This window comes from Salvelinus alpinus, chromosome 39 (assembly GCF_045679555.1).
Source record: "Salvelinus alpinus chromosome 39, SLU_Salpinus.1, whole genome shotgun sequence".
In the NCBI taxonomy this organism is placed as follows: Eukaryota; Metazoa; Chordata; class Actinopteri; order Salmoniformes; family Salmonidae; genus Salvelinus; species Salvelinus alpinus.
The window spans coordinates 440,094-459,518 of NC_092124.1; the positions used below are offsets into that span (position 1 = coordinate 440,094).

The 19,425-nt window shown below is 42.5% G+C and overlaps 1 protein-coding gene across 4 annotated transcripts in view; it reads right to left on the reverse strand.

Moving 5' to 3' along the window:
• Positions 1 to 19,425, reverse strand: part of LOC139566853 (long-chain-fatty-acid--CoA ligase 1-like) — a 50,582-nt gene that overhangs the window by 29,476 nt on the left and 1,681 nt on the right. For 2 of the 4 annotated variants that reach the window (XM_071388175.1, XM_071388177.1), the window contains exon 2: positions 1,722 to 1,928. In XM_071388175.1, coding sequence (XP_071244276.1) covers positions 1,722 to 1,916 — 195 coding nt within the window. In that variant the 5' untranslated portion in view covers positions 1,917 to 1,928. Of the gene's footprint in view, positions 1 to 1,721; positions 1,929 to 2,019; positions 2,041 to 4,611; positions 4,665 to 19,425 lie in introns of those variants that run through there. The other 2 variants (XM_071388178.1, XM_071388174.1) reach the window with 2 other exon arrangements.

The following is a 19,425-nucleotide window of genomic DNA, read 5'->3' on the forward strand; positions in this document are numbered from 1 at the left end:
CAGAGCAAAAATATACCCTACTACACAGCCATGTGCTCTGTGACGTTGGTCACAGCTGCACTAGACAACACAGCAAGCCTGCTTTTCATTGCAGAAAGTGTTTTCCTCCCCGCCTGCCCTAGCTCAGTCCCCCTTTGAGGATCTGAAATGACTGAATAAAGCTAGCATAGGCTAGTCTACCTGGGGTGGCTGAGGTTAGAGAAACTGGTCACCTTCCACCTCACAGTGAATGGGTGAGAGTGAAGGGGGGAAAGAGAAGAGGCAAGATCTGCTTTTCAGATCTAAAAGGATCGCTTTCACCAGTCAAGTTGTAGCTGGGTGAAGTGGAGTGAGAAGGGGTGGCTAATACTCTAGAATGGAACACAGCCTAGACTGTTGCCATGGTGATGAAGGGGCCCATACTAACAAGCCCAGTCACATCCTTGTGGTCTCTCTGGTTCAGCACTCTGGGTGAAGTTTCCTCAAGGTACAGATCTAGGATCAGCTTCCTCCACCCAATCCTAACCTTAAACATTTGTACAGAAAATGCTAAACTGGCCCAAGATCAGCATCTAGACTAGGGTAACTAAATCATTAGGGTTTGTGTAGTGTGTGTGTTCAAAGCCACTGCTACTTCTTCTCAAACAAGCAGAAAATACAGACTTTTTACATTTTCCAACAGGCAATTTCAAAACTTTACTTAACACCTGAGAAAAACAGGCAGTAGATGCTAGAAGCGAAGACGGCCTCCAACCCTGTATTTTCCATTAGTCATGAATCATGATATGAGTATCTGTCTGCATAATGACTTTGTACTGTACGTTGAATAGAAGACTGGCTGAAAGGACAAAGACACTAGTGTTTTTCATTACACCGTGCACACACGCAACGCAGTTCTATTACACATTTTCATTGTCTTCAGCACACACACGGAAAAATAAGAGAGATGAGGACTGGAGGAATGCAGTGCTGGCACAGCGAAGAACTTCTCGTGTTTACATAGGCCAGAACACCAAATGACAGGAACAGCTTTCTCAAGTTCTCCCACTGCCAGCACCGGGGTGTGTGCGCTCACACACACTAATCTCACTTCTAAAACAAGATAAACACAGGGACTTACTTGGTATCCAATCGAATCAGGGGAGTCCATTAAAATGCTTCAATCTGTACTGGTGCACACAGACATTCAGTGACTCACTCAAAAATGTAAATAGTCAGACTACATGCTCAGACAAGCACACTTGTTGTCTGGCCTCCTACTCCGTTACTGAGATGGAATATTTTGAAAGTTGAAATGGAAAAACCTGGTCCAACACTTCAAAGTTTTGTTAACAAAATTAACCTGTATATTAACCTGTGCAGACAGAGACAACAGGACTAAAAACACATGGGATACATTGTCCAAAGTACCCATGTTAACTGTCAACTTTTGAACCTCCTTAAACCAAGTTAACATTAGAACACTCTTCAGAAAAGTACAAGAATAACTTACTGTGGACAAGTACAATGCCATACAGTAAATGAAGACTGATGCATCTATAGACAGTTCTCTTGTAACGTGTAGCATTTTTTTGTTGACAAATCCATAGCCGTTATTTCCTCATCACTTCCTCCTATGCAGTTACACAAGTTGTCTTAGAAACTAAGGAAACCTATGCTCTTTGGACTTGTTCTGGAACATTAAAGGTGCAATCAGGGATTTGAACATAAATAAAAGTAAAGTAACGAAAGCATTCCCTTACCGTCATGGCCACTGACTGCATGTTGAGGTCGCAGGGCGGCTTGAGGGCCTTGGGCCGTGTGGCGTACCAGTAGGTGGTGAGGGCAGCAAGGGCGCCCACGCCCATCAGGATGTTGGCGGGCAGGCTGTGCATGTACTGGCACACATCCTCCAGCTCTGGGATCCGCAGCTGTCTCAGGAGCTCCTGGGCCTGCATCTCGTCTCTTGTCTAGAGAGGAGAAGAAAAAAAAAAGACATTGTGTAACACTTACATATCTGTAGTCTTTGGGCGTGAGAGAGAAAAAGTTACGTTTCCATACCAGACACCACCCATCCATCTCCCCTAGCACCTAGCTACCCCCACAATATATAAAAGACATGAAAGAACTGCATAGGGGAAAGCAATAATCGCCACAGGAACCGGGCACTAGTCATCCTTTCTCCCACCCTGCACACTGAGGACTGAGCACATTTGGGGTGACATGTTTGACTGCAAGGAGCTTTGGTTGAGGGCGGAGCTACACTATTATTACCAACATGGGTACAAACTATCTTAACCCCTTGGTTCTGCAAACATTAAAGTAGTAGGCACTAGTGAAAATGGTTGGTCCTATTACTGTCAAACAGCTTCCTTTTTTTGGTCCACACTCACCTACAATAACTAGACGTCTGAAAGCGACAGTAATAGTAGGCTTCCTTCAACTCATACAATCTTAGACCAGTGCAGCTGACGGAAATGACAGAGGAAATCACTTCAGAGCACAGAGCACTGAGACAGAGAGCCACACACTTCAAGAGAAATGTAAACAAGACGGGAGAGAAAGGTTTTAGTGCAACACCTCACCAAACCAAGGAAGGAAAATATAGCTTCCTTGTATTATTTCCCCATCACCATACACTTGACTTGCAAACATAACAAATGCCTTAAGGGAGGCAATCTGACACTGAAAACATTCAACAAACCAATCCTGAACACAGGTTTCCATGACAATATCAGCACACCTCGTTTTAGTGGGGAAGTAAGACATGGTGACATTTCCTGTTTGAAGTGTTTTGATAGTGAGCCCACTGGAATCCCCTCTTCCCTGCACACCCTGTATAAACACTTCCTTGAAGTCAGCATTGATCTCATAATACAGCACGGTTTAATTGATCCAAGCAAAGAGGGTGGGATTGATATTCCAGGGCATGAGGCAACATGTGACAACTGTGTAAGGGGGTGTGGATATTTTCTACAGCATGGATCACCAACAAGAACCATCTGCGGGCCGATTGTTTCTTGAGCGGCTGGTCGGGGACCGGAGCATAAAAACAAATAATTTGTAGACTGCAAATTGACCACAAGAAGCCCAAACAGATAATTTACTAAAACATTTCAAACCTTGCTTACATTTGTATGCAATCTCTATTGTGCGTGGGAATACTTGGGAACAGATTCCAAAATTAAAATAGATTCTGGTTTTGTTAAGTCTTGAGAAAAAAATGAAAATGCTAAAAAAGATAAATCATTTTTATAACAGTATTACCTTAAGGAAGTATTTTATAGTACAAGCTTCTGAGGCTCTAGTCACTCAGTCGCCACATGGAGACCGTCACAGGTCACGGTCACCTCAACATGTTCTCTCAATGTCAACATCTCTTCTGTCAATACAATATTCAGCCAAACTGAATGTTGCATTACTTGTTTATACATCACCTTTTAGCATTAAAACCGTCAAGGGTCTTTAAAACTAAAGACTACACTTCTAGTCTCATTTTAGTTCAATTGTGACAGAATATTTTTTGATGAGTCTGTTGTTCTTAAAAAGCACTTTGTAGGACAGAGGTGTGTTACCATTGGTAACTGCACTAGTCTCAAAGGGCCTTCATCCTGTCCTCCCATAGCAAATGGCACAATTACAGAAATCAGTGTGAGAGATAGAGAAACAGGAAAGAGTGAATAGGTCGCCCTATGCTCTTTGTCCCCAGACTGCCTGCCACTTGATGACTGAGAATGGTTATTTCAACAGGCAGATGGCTCAATTTTGACTTCCAACAACAGTGGCAGTCACATTTAGCCTAAGAAATTTTTCATTTTTTTTGTTTGTTTTGTTCACATTTCTGTGAGTCAAAAATAGTGGGAGGAATAATTTCTAATTAAACTTTCATCTAATACTTCACCTGGTTATATGAATGAGTCAAAAAGCAATGCATCACTTGAAATAATCTTTATTTCAAGTCAATTTAAGGTCCAAGTCAAATGACAAAGATGCGTAAGGGAGAAGATTGTTTGTCCTGAGGTTAAGCCGAGGGCTCGTAAAATTATTAAACACTTCAGTACACAAATTTCCACCCTTGGTACAAAAACCTGTTCAGCCTCTTGGCTGCTGCCCATAGGCCTTACATTTGACTTATCACATACTTCTGTTATTATCCCTCAAGCAATATGTCCCAAGAGGCTTTGTTCTAACTTGATCCCTGCGGTCGATATCAGACCAGTAAAACTTTACACTTGGAAGATAACTTCACGATCAGCAAATAGCTGATAAACACTGAATAACTAAATGTGTGATGATGCATAAGGTTTAACAGAATTTGATAATGATAAACAAGGATGAAAGTGGCCCATATAGAATGACCAAAATCAATATTGTGTGTAAAGCCTGTGCCATTGACCAAAATTCTGTTCTAACGAATCATTTTACATTAAAAACTTGGCAAATTAGATGACTACACTTGCTCAATTCCAAGCATGAATACAATTACTAAAACTACAGTTCTTTGAAGCTGTAATACTAGGAACTAGGTGGCTAATGCAGAGGTGACAAAAACCCTGTGATATTCACATTATGCGACAATCATTGAAAAATAGCCACAAAAAGAAAAAAGTAACTGCTTTGTATCAGTATAGCATATAGTAGAGGTACCTTTACCTTGTATCCCTTAAGTAGTAGCAGTTGCTCCCAGAGGGGACTGAGCTACAGTAGACCTCTAAGTTCTCACAACTATGAATAGTAGGGCGACGCCCCTTTTCAAACAGGGGGGGGGGGTTGCCTAAGCAACCAAAGTCTCAAATCAGAGATTTTGTGTTTACTTATAGCTAAACTGACAGCTTGGGGTTAGCTAGCCTAACTTGCTGATATATCTCTGTCAAGTGACAGTGTGCCCTGTTTGTGGTAAGCCATTGGGTGCATGTATTTGCTGATGTTTGCTACAACCCCGAGCTAAAACAAGGAGTAGCAACGTTTCATCACATTGTAAAGAGTCCATGTTACCGTGGAAATGGACTCAACCACGCGTCTCTTGTCTTTAATGCCTGGCAGTCTTCAGTCAGTCACTACATTACTGTGCTAGAGTCATCACTAAAGACCCTGGTTTGTTCCCAGGCCGTGTCACAACTGGCCCTGATCGGGAGTCCCATCGGGTCGCGCACAATTGGCCCAGCATCATCCGGGTTAGGGGAGGGTTTGGCCGTCATTGTAAATAAGAATTTGTTCTTAACTGGACTTGCCTAGTTAAAGGTTAAATATAATTATTTTTTTATGTATTAAAACGTTTATTTTTATTTTCATGATGTCTTCATCCATTATTGTTGGTTACACGATTACTGAATTACTGTGGCAGCCCTAACCATGAAAGCCCTAATAGATCCCCATCATAGTGATTGAGGATTTAGTCCAGGATGCTAATGGCAGATCCATCACATCTGAAACATGTTAATGACGAAGAATCTAATCTCACGTAAACTGGCCCCGAGGTAGACCATTCCCGCACTGGTAGCTTGGCACACACACACTGCCAGTGACAGGGAAATGAGAGATTGTAACAAGGAAGAGGTAAATGTTGCTGTATTTACAGAACAACCTCCAGATATGGAACACCTTTTAGGTCAAACAAAAATGGTGGAATTCTTAAGTCTCGGGCAAACAAGAAAGAGTTTGTAACTAACCACAGCCGAATGCTCGATATACTTAAAACCATTGACATCTTCCTCTCAGCCCCCATCTTATCATTGTTTCCATACCAACCTGCCCACACTCCTAAGTGTGTGGTATGTGCATACAAGCGTCTGTATATGCATGTATATACAACACACACACAAGGCGCATGTGTGCGCTTGTCTCATTCAGCTGGTCGGGGAGAGCAGGGAAAAGGGACACGGCACAGGCGTCACATGGCTTGGCTGGGACTCGTTTCCAGGCTAAAGGTAACCCTCCACTGCTGCTCACCCTCCAGCCAGCCCTTCCATAATAGATGACAGGCCAATGGCAGCGCTCGGCCACCAATCACCCCACTCAGCCAGAAAACGGAAGAGTGTGGGGAGTGTGGGGGCCACAATCCAGCTGGATTGTGGCCCCTCAAAGCCCAGCTAAAAAGTGATATTTGGTTCAGTCATTTGAGGGCAAGTCAAGTGCATGAGTCAGACTAGCTAGTTTTATACAGAAATATTCTTGGAGATCCCCTGGATATGTGATGTTAAAAGATGGAGTATAACTTACTAGCTACTTTTACTTAGTTTTCCTAACTTACAAAAAGAGAAGAGCGGTTAACCTGAGCCATGTTCAAAATATAAAATTGTAAAAAACAGCCTGGAATTCAGGTTGTTAAATGGTAGGCTATTTTGAAAATGTGCAGGGCACAAACAAGTACTAAAGTTTTGAATACGCTGCAGTAAACAAAGTATGCACATACAGGACAACTGTAGAGGATAAACAAAGACAGTTTCCAAGAGAAGGGTACTGAACAATAATATAAATGCAAGTGTTAGTCCCATATTTCATGAGCTGAAATAAGACAGCAGAAATGTTCTATGCACTTTTATTTCTCAAATTTTGCACAAATTTGTTTACATCCCTGTTAGTGAGTATCCTTTGCCAAGATTATCGATCCACTCGGACAGCTGATGAAATTGTGGGTTTTCACAACCGAAGAATTTCTGCACAAACTGTCAGAAACCATCATGGAAGCTCATGTCAGTGCTCGTCGTCCTCACCAGGGTCTTGACCTGACTGTTCTTCGGTGTCGTAACAGACTTCAGTGGGCAAATGCTCACCTTCGATGGCCACTGGCACGCTGGAGAAGTCACGTCACGGATGAATCCCAGTTTCAACCGTGCCGCCATACAGCGTGTATGGCGTCATGTGGGCAAGCAGTTTGCTTATGTCAATGTTGTGAACAGTGGGGGTGGGGTTATGATATGGGCAGGCATAAGCTACGGACAATACTGTGACGAATTCCTGAGGCCGATTGTCGTGCCATTCATCTGCCACCGTCACCTCATGTATCAACATAATAATGCATGGTCCCATGTCGCAAGGATCTGTACACCATTCCAGGAAGCTGAAAATGTCCCAGTTCTTCCATACAGATGTCACCCATTGATGTGTACGGCAGTGTGTTCCAATTAGTTATAATTTTTACCCATTTTTCTCCCCAATTTCGTGATATTAAATTGGTAGTTACAGTCTTGTCCCATCGCTGAAACACCCCTAAAGACTCGGGAGAGGCGAAGGTTGAGAGCCACGTGTCCTCTGAAACACAACCCTGCTAAGCCACACTGCTCGCTTAACCTGGAAGCCAGCCGCACCAATGTGACGGAGGAAATACCGTACAGCTGGCGACCAAGGTCAGCTTGCAGGCGACCGACCTGCCACAAGGAGTCGCAAGAGCACGATGGGACAAAGAAATCCCGGCCCACCAAACCCTCCCCTAACCCGGACGATGCTGGGCCAAATGTGCGTCGCCTCATGGGTCTTCTGGTCACAGCCAGCTGTGCCCCAGCCTCGGATCGAACCCGGGTCTGTAGTGATGCCTTAGACCGCTGCGCCCCTCTGGAGGCCCCAATATCCAGCAACTTCGCACAGCCATTGAAGGAGTGGGACAACATGCCACAGTCCACAAACAGCCTGATCAACTATGCGAAGGAGGTGTAGTCACACCAGATACTGACTGGTTCTGACCCCCACTTTTCTTTTTTTAAGGTATCTGACGAACAGATGCAGATCTGTATTCCCAGTGACGTGAAATAAATATATTTGGCCCTGATCTATGTATTTCAATTGACTGATTTCCTTATACACACTAACTCTGTAAAATCTTTGCAATTGTTGCATTTATATTTTTGTTCAGTTGAGCTGTATACAACGGCTTCCCCTTCCCATAAAAGTTACGAGTTCACTATGATGTATACAATTCAGAGAAAGCGCTTTCTAGAAAGCACATATCACGGGGCAATGATACCAGATGACATCACCAATGAGACAAGGACTAAGAGACGATCGATATGTAAATATGCTATGTATGCATTTTTTAAAGACTGCGAGAAAGAAGTGCGACATCCCATATCTGAAAAGGAGATTAGACTTGAAACGGTAACACTTCCTATGAAGCTACTATAAGTGCCTATATTTCATGCATTGTGGTGCATTATGCAGTATAAGACATGCATTATAAAGATGGAAATGTACAGTATGTCTTACTAAAAAAAAAGGAATGATAAAATATTGAACATAACCACAGTTTACACCTCGTGTTTCCATCTCACACCCAGTCACAAACTCAGAACTAAAGACACAAAACACATTGAATGGAAAGTCTCCATTGAGCATGCTTATGTTCAGGAATGAGCATATTCTGAACCAAGTCAACTCTCCTACCCCTGAGACAGACCAACAGGTAAACCGACAGGCACCACACCTGGGTTCAAATATATTAACACTTTGAGCATTTGATTGAGTCTGTCTGGAGTGCCAGATGGGCAGGATTTGCAGTTTTGGGGCTTTTCTATTGGTTTATCAAGCCAGGCAGACTCGAACAGGTACAGAAATTTGAAATTATTTTTCAAGTATTTGAAACCCATGTTTAAAAGGCACGCATACACACCTCTCCAGTCTAGGCTTGCTTCAGATACAATGCCTAGCCCATTCCCACTCCTAGGCCTGGTCCAGAGAAACTTCTAAACCCCTAGTCTTCTAAAGAATTCTGTTAACTTTAAGCTACACGAAAGCAGCGTGCGAGCCCAGTTTGTTGTTTACAGTTAGAAATGCCTAGAGGGCTTACTACTGTCACAATACCAGCTAATCCACTTCTAGATATACAGTGTATATACACAATGCAGGCTCAACCTTTACACTCTTTAAAATTATTGGAATGAATTATCCAAAGTTAACAGCAGGTATTTTGTATTTAAGTTGAGGTATTTTGATATCTTCACAAATTTACAAAGCATTCTTAAAGTGCACTCAAAATGCAAATGTGTCCTTTGTTTTTAACAGATCAAATAAGCAGCAAATCATTGAAAGGGGAGATTGCATTTCAACTTAAACATTTTTTTTTAAATAAAATCGGGAAGTGGGACGTTCTGAACCTTGCAATTGCAGATATAAAATCTTATTCAAATAGAGCTCACTTTAGTGAGATAGAAAGATGCAATTCTGAATGTTCTTTAACATTGCACCCTACTGAAAAGCCCCTCTTGAATTCTCAGGACAAAAGCCACCAGGCTTCGTCTCAGTGATGTGAAAAAGGCCATCAATTGGAGGAAAACATCAGCAGCACCATCCCTGTAGCATATTGATTCCCTCCTGAATTAGCACAGTATGGATACTCTAGCCTAGCGCAACAACCTTTGGCATACAGAAATACCCCTCAACACTCACAATTTTTTTTTTAACTGCATTGTTGGTTAAGGTCTCGTAAGTGAGCATTTTACTGTAAGGTCTTCACCTGTTGTACTATTCAGTTATTGAATAGGCTGTGTGTGCACGCGTGTGTGTAGTGATTTGTTAAGCGCTGATGCCTCATTGATAATTCAACAGCGTAGCCCTGGAGGAAGTTGTAGTAAAATCTATTCATACGAAGTTGTTAACATATGACACACACACGTTGGGGAAGCATAACAGATTGACCTCCCTGCTCCCTTGCAGTGAAATAAATCTAGACTAGCGTGACTGAGGTGGCTAGCTGTGGACAGTGTAGGGTGGGTGGGGTTGGGGGTGGAGGTAACTGCCAAGGGATCAATCCGTGATAATTAGCCCCACAAGGACACAGTCTCATCTCTCACCCTCAATCCCCACTCCGCTTTGGACACAAAGGTGACTTGTGGGGAGGGCTGCTGAAAGGAAATCAACCACGCTCGGACACATGTCCTCACTGTACAGGGTCAAATAGAGTTGGGACATTGGGGAGGGAGAGGGGTGAAGTGGAGCCAAGGTTGTCCGCACTGCAGGTATGGCTTGGTGACTGCAGCCTCCCTCTCAGCCCTGTCAACAGGACCTAATGACAGTTAGTAGTCTGGTAAGATGGCTTCAAAACTAGAACCTACCTACCCCTAGCCAGGTCCCAGATCTGTTAGTGCCGTCTCGCCAACTCTTATGGTCATGCATAACCGTAGCCATATAGCACAAACATATGGGACCAGGCTTTCCTAACCATACCCTGCCAAGATTCCATGAGGCCCGGACCATCACTCTGCACTGCAGAGTCAACCACTGTTAGTACGGATGGTGCCACTGACTGCTGATAACCACCACAGTTTTGCATTTTGGGATATGAGCCCCCAAAACAAAAAGAAAGTATAATCGTTTTATTTGCAAAGATTCATCACTCCCATTTACAAACAAAACCAGGGTCATCACATTTACAGATTGCACCTAAGAATCGGAGTCTGGGCTATGAATCCTAAAAACATGGCAGAGGACAATTTCAAAAAGTAATACGTCAGACCCAACTTTCACCTAGTTTAATTTTAAACTGCATGTACGTTTGTCAAAAAGCCATTTATAACCATGATCATTAAGAGAATACTAGCTTTCTCTACATCTAGCTTCATAAACAAAGCGTCAAACCTGCTGTCTTAACATTCAAATAAAATGTTGGGGTGCAAAGGTTTACAAAATCCATGTGTCGTTTCATTAATCGTTTGTGTCACGGTTCGGTTGATACCTCGGTTCAAAAATACAATTTGGCATCCAGTGGTGAAGAACTCAAAATATTTTATTTATAAAGCCATTTTTTTACATGAACAGTTCTTTACAGCACTCTGGCTACAGTTATGCATAACCGAAAATAACTTCTGGACATCAGAACAGTGATTGCTCACTTTGAACTGGAAGAATCATTTTTCTTTAACGAGTCCGACGGGAAGGATATACTGCTTTCCTAGGAGCAGGCCCAAGTCCCTGCCATTTGCGTGAAGAAAAGGGGGGGGCGGAGGTCAGGCTTCCTTCTGAGAATTTGTAGGTGAGAGTAAACGCCCACTGCCATCTGTTCTATTTGCCATCGTGCAATCATTGGAAAATAAAAATCGATAACGTATGATCAAGACTATCCTACCAACGGGACATTAAAAACTGTAATATCTTATGTTTCACTGAGTCATGGCTGAACGATGACACGGATAATAGAGCTGGCAGGATTTTCCATGCACCGGCAGAACAGAGAAGCTACGTCTGGTAAGACGAGGGGTGGGGGTGTGTGTCCATTTGTCAATAACAGCTGTGTCTAATATTAAAGAAGTCTCCAGGTATTGCTCGCCTGAGGTAGAGTACCTTATCATAAGCTGTAGACCACACTATCTACCAAGAGAGTTCTCATCTATATTATTCGTAGCCATCCATTTACCACCACATACCGATGCTGGCACTAAGGCCACACTCAACCAACTCTATAAAAGGCCATAAGCAAACAAAAAAAATGCTCATCCAACAGTGGCGCTCCTAGTGGCCAGGGACTTTAATGCTGGCAAACTTAAATCCGTTTTACCTCATTCTACCAGCATGTCACATATGCAACCAGATTTTAAATAAATAAAATAAAAACTCTAGACCACCTTTACTCCACACACACTCTCCCACACCCACCATTTGGCATATCTGACCATAATTCTATCCTCCCGATTCCTCCTTACAAGCAAAAACTAAAGCAGGAAGTACCAGTGACTCGCACAATACAGAAGTGGTCAGATGACGCGGATGCTAGGCTATAGGACTGTTTTGCTAGCAGAGTAGAATATGTTCCGGTATTCATCCAATGGCATTGAGGAGTTTACCACCTCAGTCATCGGCTTCAACAATAAGTGCATGGACGACGTCGTCCCCACAGTGACCGTACGTATATATCCCAACCAGAAGCCATGGATTACAGGAAAAGGCAGGCCGAACAGGCCCCAATTAACATTGACTGGGCTGAAGTGGAGCGGGTCGAGAGTTAAGTTCCTTGGTGTCCACATCACCAATGAACTATCATGGACCGAACACACCAAGACAGTCGTGAAGAGGGCACGACAAAGCCTATTCCCACGCAGGAGAATAAAAAGATTTGGCAAAGGTTCCCAGATCCTCAAAGTTCTACAGCATCCTGACCAGTTGCATCACCGCCTGGTATGGCAATTGCTCGGCATCTGACCGTAAGGCGCTACAGAGGGTAGTGCGTATGGCCCAGTACATCACTGGGGCCAAGCTTCCTGCCATCCAGGACATATATAATGAGCTGTGTCAGAGGAAAGCCCCAAAGATTGTCAGAGACTCCAGTCACAGACTTTCTCTGCTACCGCACAGCAAGCGGTACAGGAGCGCCAAGTCTAGGACCAAAAGGCTCCTTAACAGCTTTTACCACTAAGCCATAAGACTGCTGACAATTAATAAAATGGCCACCGGACTATTTACATTGACCCACCTCCATTTATTTTGCACACTGCTGCTACTCGCTGTTTATCATCTATGCAGTCACTTCACTCTTACCTACATGTACAAATTACCTCGACTAACCTCTACCCCCACACATTGACTCAGTACCCCCTATAATATAGCCTCGTTATTGTGTTACTTTTTACTCTAGTTTATTTGGTAGATATTTTCTTAACTATTCTTGAACTGCACTGTTGGTTAAGGGCTTGTAAGTAAGCATTTCACATTAAGGTCTACACCTTACCGTATACACTGTATTCGGCACGTGACAAATTAAGTTCTCATTTTCTGATCCTACTGTGGCTATACATTGTCATTTTTCATAGGGACTATAGAATTGTTTTTTCTTCCCGCAAACATTTTAACCAGCCACACCATTATACTGAAATGCTACAAACTCAAAACGATTTAACCATCGATGGAAAGTATTAAATATCCTTAATCTCATCAGCTTTAGCTCATTTAGCCGTTTAAAAGAGAACGTTTAGCACCAACTTTCCACTCAACAGAATGGAGCTCTCGCTAATAGATAGTAACCCCTGCCAAAGACAAGCGGATCGCGGCGGCCATGTTGGCCCTCACATGGCCCTGTTCCACAGAGTGGGGTGAGAGAGAGCTCCGTAATCTGTAGTAGAAAATGCTACGCCGAACATTTGAGATGACAGAGAGAGAGGACCAAGAGTTTCTTTCCCCACACCACAAGCCTGTATTTCCAGATTTCCTTGAATGGCTTGGGATGAATGCTGTCATTGTACTTCAAAGCTGACGGGACAAGAATCCTCCAATGCGCCACATGATAATCACAAGTTTGTAGACTGGAGCAATTGGTCTGTGTGTCGCAGCAACCAGGGTTACAGAATTGCGTTGTGACTCACTTAAAACGTATGGCAAACAAGGTAACGAACCATACAACGCACAAGGCCTACTTAATTTACAGACATTTTTACAAAAATACATTTACTGGAAGAACTGTGCCGATGCAAAGTTTGGTAAAATCCCCTTTTTTAGGTGACCATGTTTTCCATAAACTCTTAAATCTGCTCCAAATTAAGAATAAAAAAAAATGTCTGCAGAAAGAATGAAGTCAGCTATTACAACACCTCGAGTTAAAAAAAATATTTAAATACAAATACAATCGCTTTTGTTATTTGAACCACAGTAAGTGAAGTGGGTCCCTGATCTATACTACACAGAAATTCATTATGATGGCTATGAATGCCATTCTCTTCATGGTGATGTATCCTAAATAGGTACACCGAGCTAGACGTACGCAATATCCCCCTTTGCATATGTGGGTATTATTCTACACATTCTGTATTATTTTAATGAGCTCCACTAAACAAAATTGTTGGTCCGGACCAAATCTGTACCAATCTTTGACGTCCAAACTTGTGACTTCTAAGTACAGCACAGTAGAGCTCAATAGAGTAATGCAGAGTATATATACACAGTACAGCACTGTAGAGTGTAATCCACTTTAGTGTGCTCTAATGGGTTTAGTACTGTACTGTCGAGTATAGTACACTTTACTGTACTCTGCTTTACAATACTCTACTGTATTGTGCAAACTTGTGAAACAGACATCTATGATTTTTTCAGATTAGTTCCGGTTCAAATCTGAATCAATCATGGACGTCTATGTTTGGACCAAATGAAGGCCAGTCCTGACGACTGTGGACGTTAAAATCAAGGCCAGGGCGGATTGACCAAATTTCAACATCCATGGACGTCCGGTGTCGGTCAGTGCTCAGTGGGTGAGGATGCTGGTTAAGTGGAAAGAGAAGGGGCTCATGGGTAGGGCTGTAACGGTCATTAAACTTTGTCATGCAAATAACTGCCGGTCTCACGGTAACTGACCGTTAATTAACAAACATGTTTAGCATGTCCTGGCTTCCAGGAACCACTGATGCAGACCGTTGGAACATCTACATTTTAAAAATGCTAGATTCTCATTTGAGACAGAAAGAGAACGACAGTCTACACCATCACAATAAATCCATTATTTATTTTAGGACAGGTCTAAAGAAACTGTAGCCCATTTCAGAAGAACAGAATAGCACATTCTGAGTTTACCTTATGTTAGGCCCTGATCTGGCTGTGGGCTACACTAGTTCATTTAGCAGACAAGGTTTGCTTAGAATCCTGTGGCACTATTTTACAGTATGAGGAATACAATTGAACACAGCTGAAGAAAATAGAAAGGATATTTTCTCCAAATGATTTCCGAGGGAGTGTGCACATGCGGCTATTCTGTGTTGAGAAATTAACAAAAGAAACAGGTCCTCCTATTGGCTTCATTTAGAGTTATTTATGAAACTTCAGTTGTGATACAAATGTTAGGCTATACGTTTAGATTTTTTATACTTAAAGCCTGCATGATGCGACTAATGATGATTTGAAAAAAGCCACATGAAAGGCATGAGCTCTGCTTCTTGCGCAGGCTGCACACACTTCAGTCTCTCATTCACATTTTAACAAGCACTTGATAATATTCTCACCCATCACACTATTCTTAATTCAATATGGTCTTTACATATAGCCTATGGATGGATTTTTATTTATTTAGAATGGCCTACAAAAACAAATGGAATCCGTAGCCTGTACTCAAATATCGAATGGGGTTGTTTTTCATATGCAGGCATAGGCAGCGCATGCATAAGGCTAGAAGAAGCTTTTCCTAAAGTAAATTGAATAAAAATTGCCAAAATTATAGCCTAATCCAGTCTATACAGAAGTAAATAAAAACAATCAAAATAGGCTGGCATGATTTGGCCACAGAATCATTCAATTATTTATTTTTTAAATGGACTGTTTTAAATTGTATTGCACACAGGTCAGAAGGAAATGCAGCAGATGCAATTTGGGCAGTTTGTTAAATTGTGGCAGGTCTAGGATAATGGTGTTGATGTGAGCCAGGACCAGCCTTTCAAAGCACTTCACGGCTTCAGATGCGAGTGCTACGGGTCGGTAGTCATTTAGGCAGGTTACCTTAGCCTTCTTGGGCACAGGGACTATGGTGGTCTGCTTGAAACAAATTGGTATTACAGACTCGGACAGGGAGAGGTTGAAAATGTCAGTGAAGACAAGCCAGCACATGCTCGGAGTACACATCCTGGTAATTCATCTGGCCATGTAGCCTTGTGAATGTTGACCTGTTTAAAAGGTCTTGCTCACATGGCTATGAAGAGCGGGATCACACAGTCGTCCGGAAACAGCTGATGCTCGCATGTCACTGGGCAGCTCTCGGCTGTGCTTCCCTTTGTAGTCGGTAATAGTTTGAAAGCCATGCTCCTTCAAAGCAGCAGCTCTACCCTTTAGCTCAGTGCGAATGTTGCCTGTAATCCATGACTTCTGGTTGGGGTATGTACACGGTCACTGTGGGGACGACGTCGATGCACTTATTGATGAAGCCAGTGACTGATGTGTACTCAATGCCATCGGAAAAATCCTGGAACATATTCCAGTCTGTGCTAGCAACAGTCGTGTAGCTAAGCAGCTGCTTCATCTGACCACTTTCTTATTGGCCGAGTCACTGGTGCTTCCTTCTTTAATATTCCACCTAGTTTCTCAGAAACGTGGTAATTAACTACAATAACCATAATCCATTGCTCCTGTTTCTGGCTGGCGGTGATGGATCAGACGGGAAGAGGCGAAGCGAGAGTGAAACCTCTTGGAAAAATCTGTCCTAAATAAGCCCAAAGCGTTTCATTGGATCTAAGCTTGTTCCCTGCCTTCCCACCTTTGGGACAACGACCCCCATTGTTATGGCGGCAACATGAGCATCTCGTCATTATATACAGATCTCTGGCCAGATACACACAGACCGCATGAGAACGGAATGTACACAACGAAAAAGGGAAAGTTTGAAAGTATGCCTTATCTACTTTGAACTAGTCAAATGATTGTCAGACAGTTCTGAAGCATAGTCTACTTAGGCAGGCTAGCCAAATAGAATGACTAAAGACAGTACAGTATGTGGAGTGAATAGATACGGTTACATCTGACTGGCAGACTTACTGCCTGAGCAGAGATTAGATTTAATGTTTTAAATGATATTGAAACCGAACAGACCTTTAAAAAAAAGCACTAAATCACTCAGAACTACTTTGTGATCTTCAAACAAACAATGATATCCTCAGGACATTGGATTCTCATAGCAACCGATGGATTCCCATATATTATCAGTGCACAGAAGTCTTTCAAATGATGCCCGACAAAGAGAAGACAGTGTGTGCTTCTGTGTCTGGACCCTTGTAGAACATGACATTTCCATACAAAATATAGATTGTTGTAAAAAAGACAACTTCTCCTTTAAGTTGTGTAAACAGAGTTCAAAGCTGAAGCCTTCGCAAAGCGTCTCAAGTGCAGTAAATCAAGTGTAGAGCTAGACTGTTTACAATACAATTAATAAACTGGTCTTCAGGGTAAATAAGCATTTGCAAAAGGGGCAAACAGTTTTTAAAAAACAGCAAAGTCTTCACCCCGCCAGTGTTTTGAGAGAGAGATACAGTTGAAGTCAGAAGTTTACATACACCTAAGCCAAATACATTTAAACTCCGTTTCACAATTCCTGACACTTAATCCTAGTAAACATTCCCTGTCTTAGGTCAGTTAGAATCACCACTTTATTTTATGAATGTGAAATGTCAGAATAATAGTGGAGAGATTGATTTATTTCAGCTTTTATTTCTTTCATCACATTACCAGTGGGTCAGAAGTTTACATGCTACCAAATACTAATTGAGTGTATTGCCTTTAAATTGTTTAACTTGGGTCAAACATTTCGGGATGACCACTCCAATACCCCGACTTTGTTGTCCTTAAGCCATTTGGAAGTATGCTTGGGGTCATTGACCATTTGGAAGACCCATTTGCGACCAAGCTTTAACTTCCTGACTGATGTCTTGAGATGTTGCTTCAATATATCCACATAATTGTCCTTCCTCATGATGCAATCTATTTTGTGAAGAGCACCAGACCCCCATGCAGCAAAGCACCCCCACAACATGATGTTGCCACCCCCGTGCTTCACGTTTGGGATGGTGTACTTCAGCTTGCAAGCCTCCCCCTTTTTCCTCCAAACCTAACGATGGTAATTATGGCCGAACAATTCTATTTTTGTTTCATCAGACCAGAGGACATTTCTCCAAAAGTACAATATTTGTCCCCATTTGCAGTTGCAAACCGTAGTCTGGCTTATTTAATGGTGGTTTTGGAGCAGTGGCTTCTTTCTCTTGCCGAGTGGCCTTTCAGGTTGTCAATATAGGACTCGTTTTACTGTGGATAAAGATACTTTTGTACCCGTTTCCTCCAGCATCTTCACAAGGTCCATTGCTGTTGTTCTGGGATTGATTTGCACTTTTTGCACCAAAGCACGTTAATCTCTAGGACACAGAGCGCGTCTCCTTCCTGAGTGGTATGACGGCTGCGTGGTCCCATGGTGTTTATACTTATCTATTGTTTGTACAGATGAACATGGTACCTTCAGGCGTTTGGAAATGGTGCCCAAGGATAAACCAGACTTGTGGAGATCTACAATTTCTTTGAGGTCTTGGCTGAATTCTTTTGATTTTCCCATGATGTCAAGCAAAGAGGCACTGAGTTTGAAGGTAGGCCTTCAAATACATCCAGAGGTACACCTCCAATTGACTCAAATGATGTCAATTAGCCTATCAGAAGCTTTTAAAGCCATGACATCATTTTCTGGAATTTAAGCTGTTTAAAGGTACAGTCAACGTAGTGTATGTAAACTTCTGACCCACTGGAATTGTTAGTGAATTATGAGTGAAATAATCTGTCTAAACAATTGTTGGAAAAATTACTTGTGTCATGCACAAAGTAGATGTCCTAACAGACCTGCCAAAACTATAGTTTGTTAACAAGAAATTTGTGGAGTGGTTGAAAAACAAGTTTTAATGACTCCGGAGAGATGCATATTCCTGTCGGCACAAAGTACAAAGAATCCAGGTGGCTGTATCGACTGCGACAGTATATCTCGAGAGCGCCATTTTCTGTGAAAGAGTATGTTACAATCCATGATGTCTCTCTGGAAAGCAACCCTTGCCCTAATTTCATCTACCTTTGTTATCTAGAGACTGGACATTAGCGAGAAATACTCGAAAGTGGTGGGTGGTGTGCGCGCCTTCAAAGTCTGACCAGAAGACCGCTCCGTCTACCTCTTCTCTGGCGGCGTTGTTTTGGGTCAGCCTCTTGAATCATATTAACTGCACTGGGTAGTCCGGAAAAAGGACCCGCTTCGGGAAAGTCGTATTCCTGGTCGTAGTGCTGGTAAGTTGACGCCACTCTGATATCTAATTCTTCCCGGCTCTATGTAATAACACTTAAGATTTTCTGGGCTAACAATGTAAGAAATAAAACATAAAAAATAAAAAAATACTGCAAAGTTTCCTAAGGACTAGAAGCAAAGCAGCCCTCCCAGACTTCGTAGCAGAATACCTTTGTAATATATAGTAAAAGGCGTGTGAAGATCTTCTGTAGATGTTGCCACATGGTTGTCAGTCAACACCTCCGTTCATATCTGCATTTGACATGAATTCAAAGACATGAATGCATGCTACTAAAGGAAGGTTGTATAGGGGTTGGTTTCAGACCAGATCTAGGAGCTTTTAGGCAAAAAAAAAGATAGGGTGGGATTGGGAACGTGAACCAGGCAACAGGTGGCACACAGCCTGGCTGGATGATGAATGGGTGTAAACAGGGACCGGTTCAGGATGGTGCAACGTTACAGAAACGTTCATATAGAAAAGCATTGAGTAGAACAGATATGGTTGTCTGTCTTGTAGAATAAGAAACCATGTTACCTGTATTTGTTACACTCTATCTGCGACGTTGTGAACATTTCACCTCACCGAAACACATCCCTGGTGACCCCTTCAGTGTGTTCCATAAGCGCCAGCTGCTAGTCAACTAGCTGCCTACTTTTGTGGCATCTACTTAATTGACTAACAAATTGGGGTGCATCAGATGCAACCAAATCTGATTTTGAAGGGCAAACATTTTTGCAGGGGGGCATGCCACCACTCCCCCTTAGGTTGTAGTTAA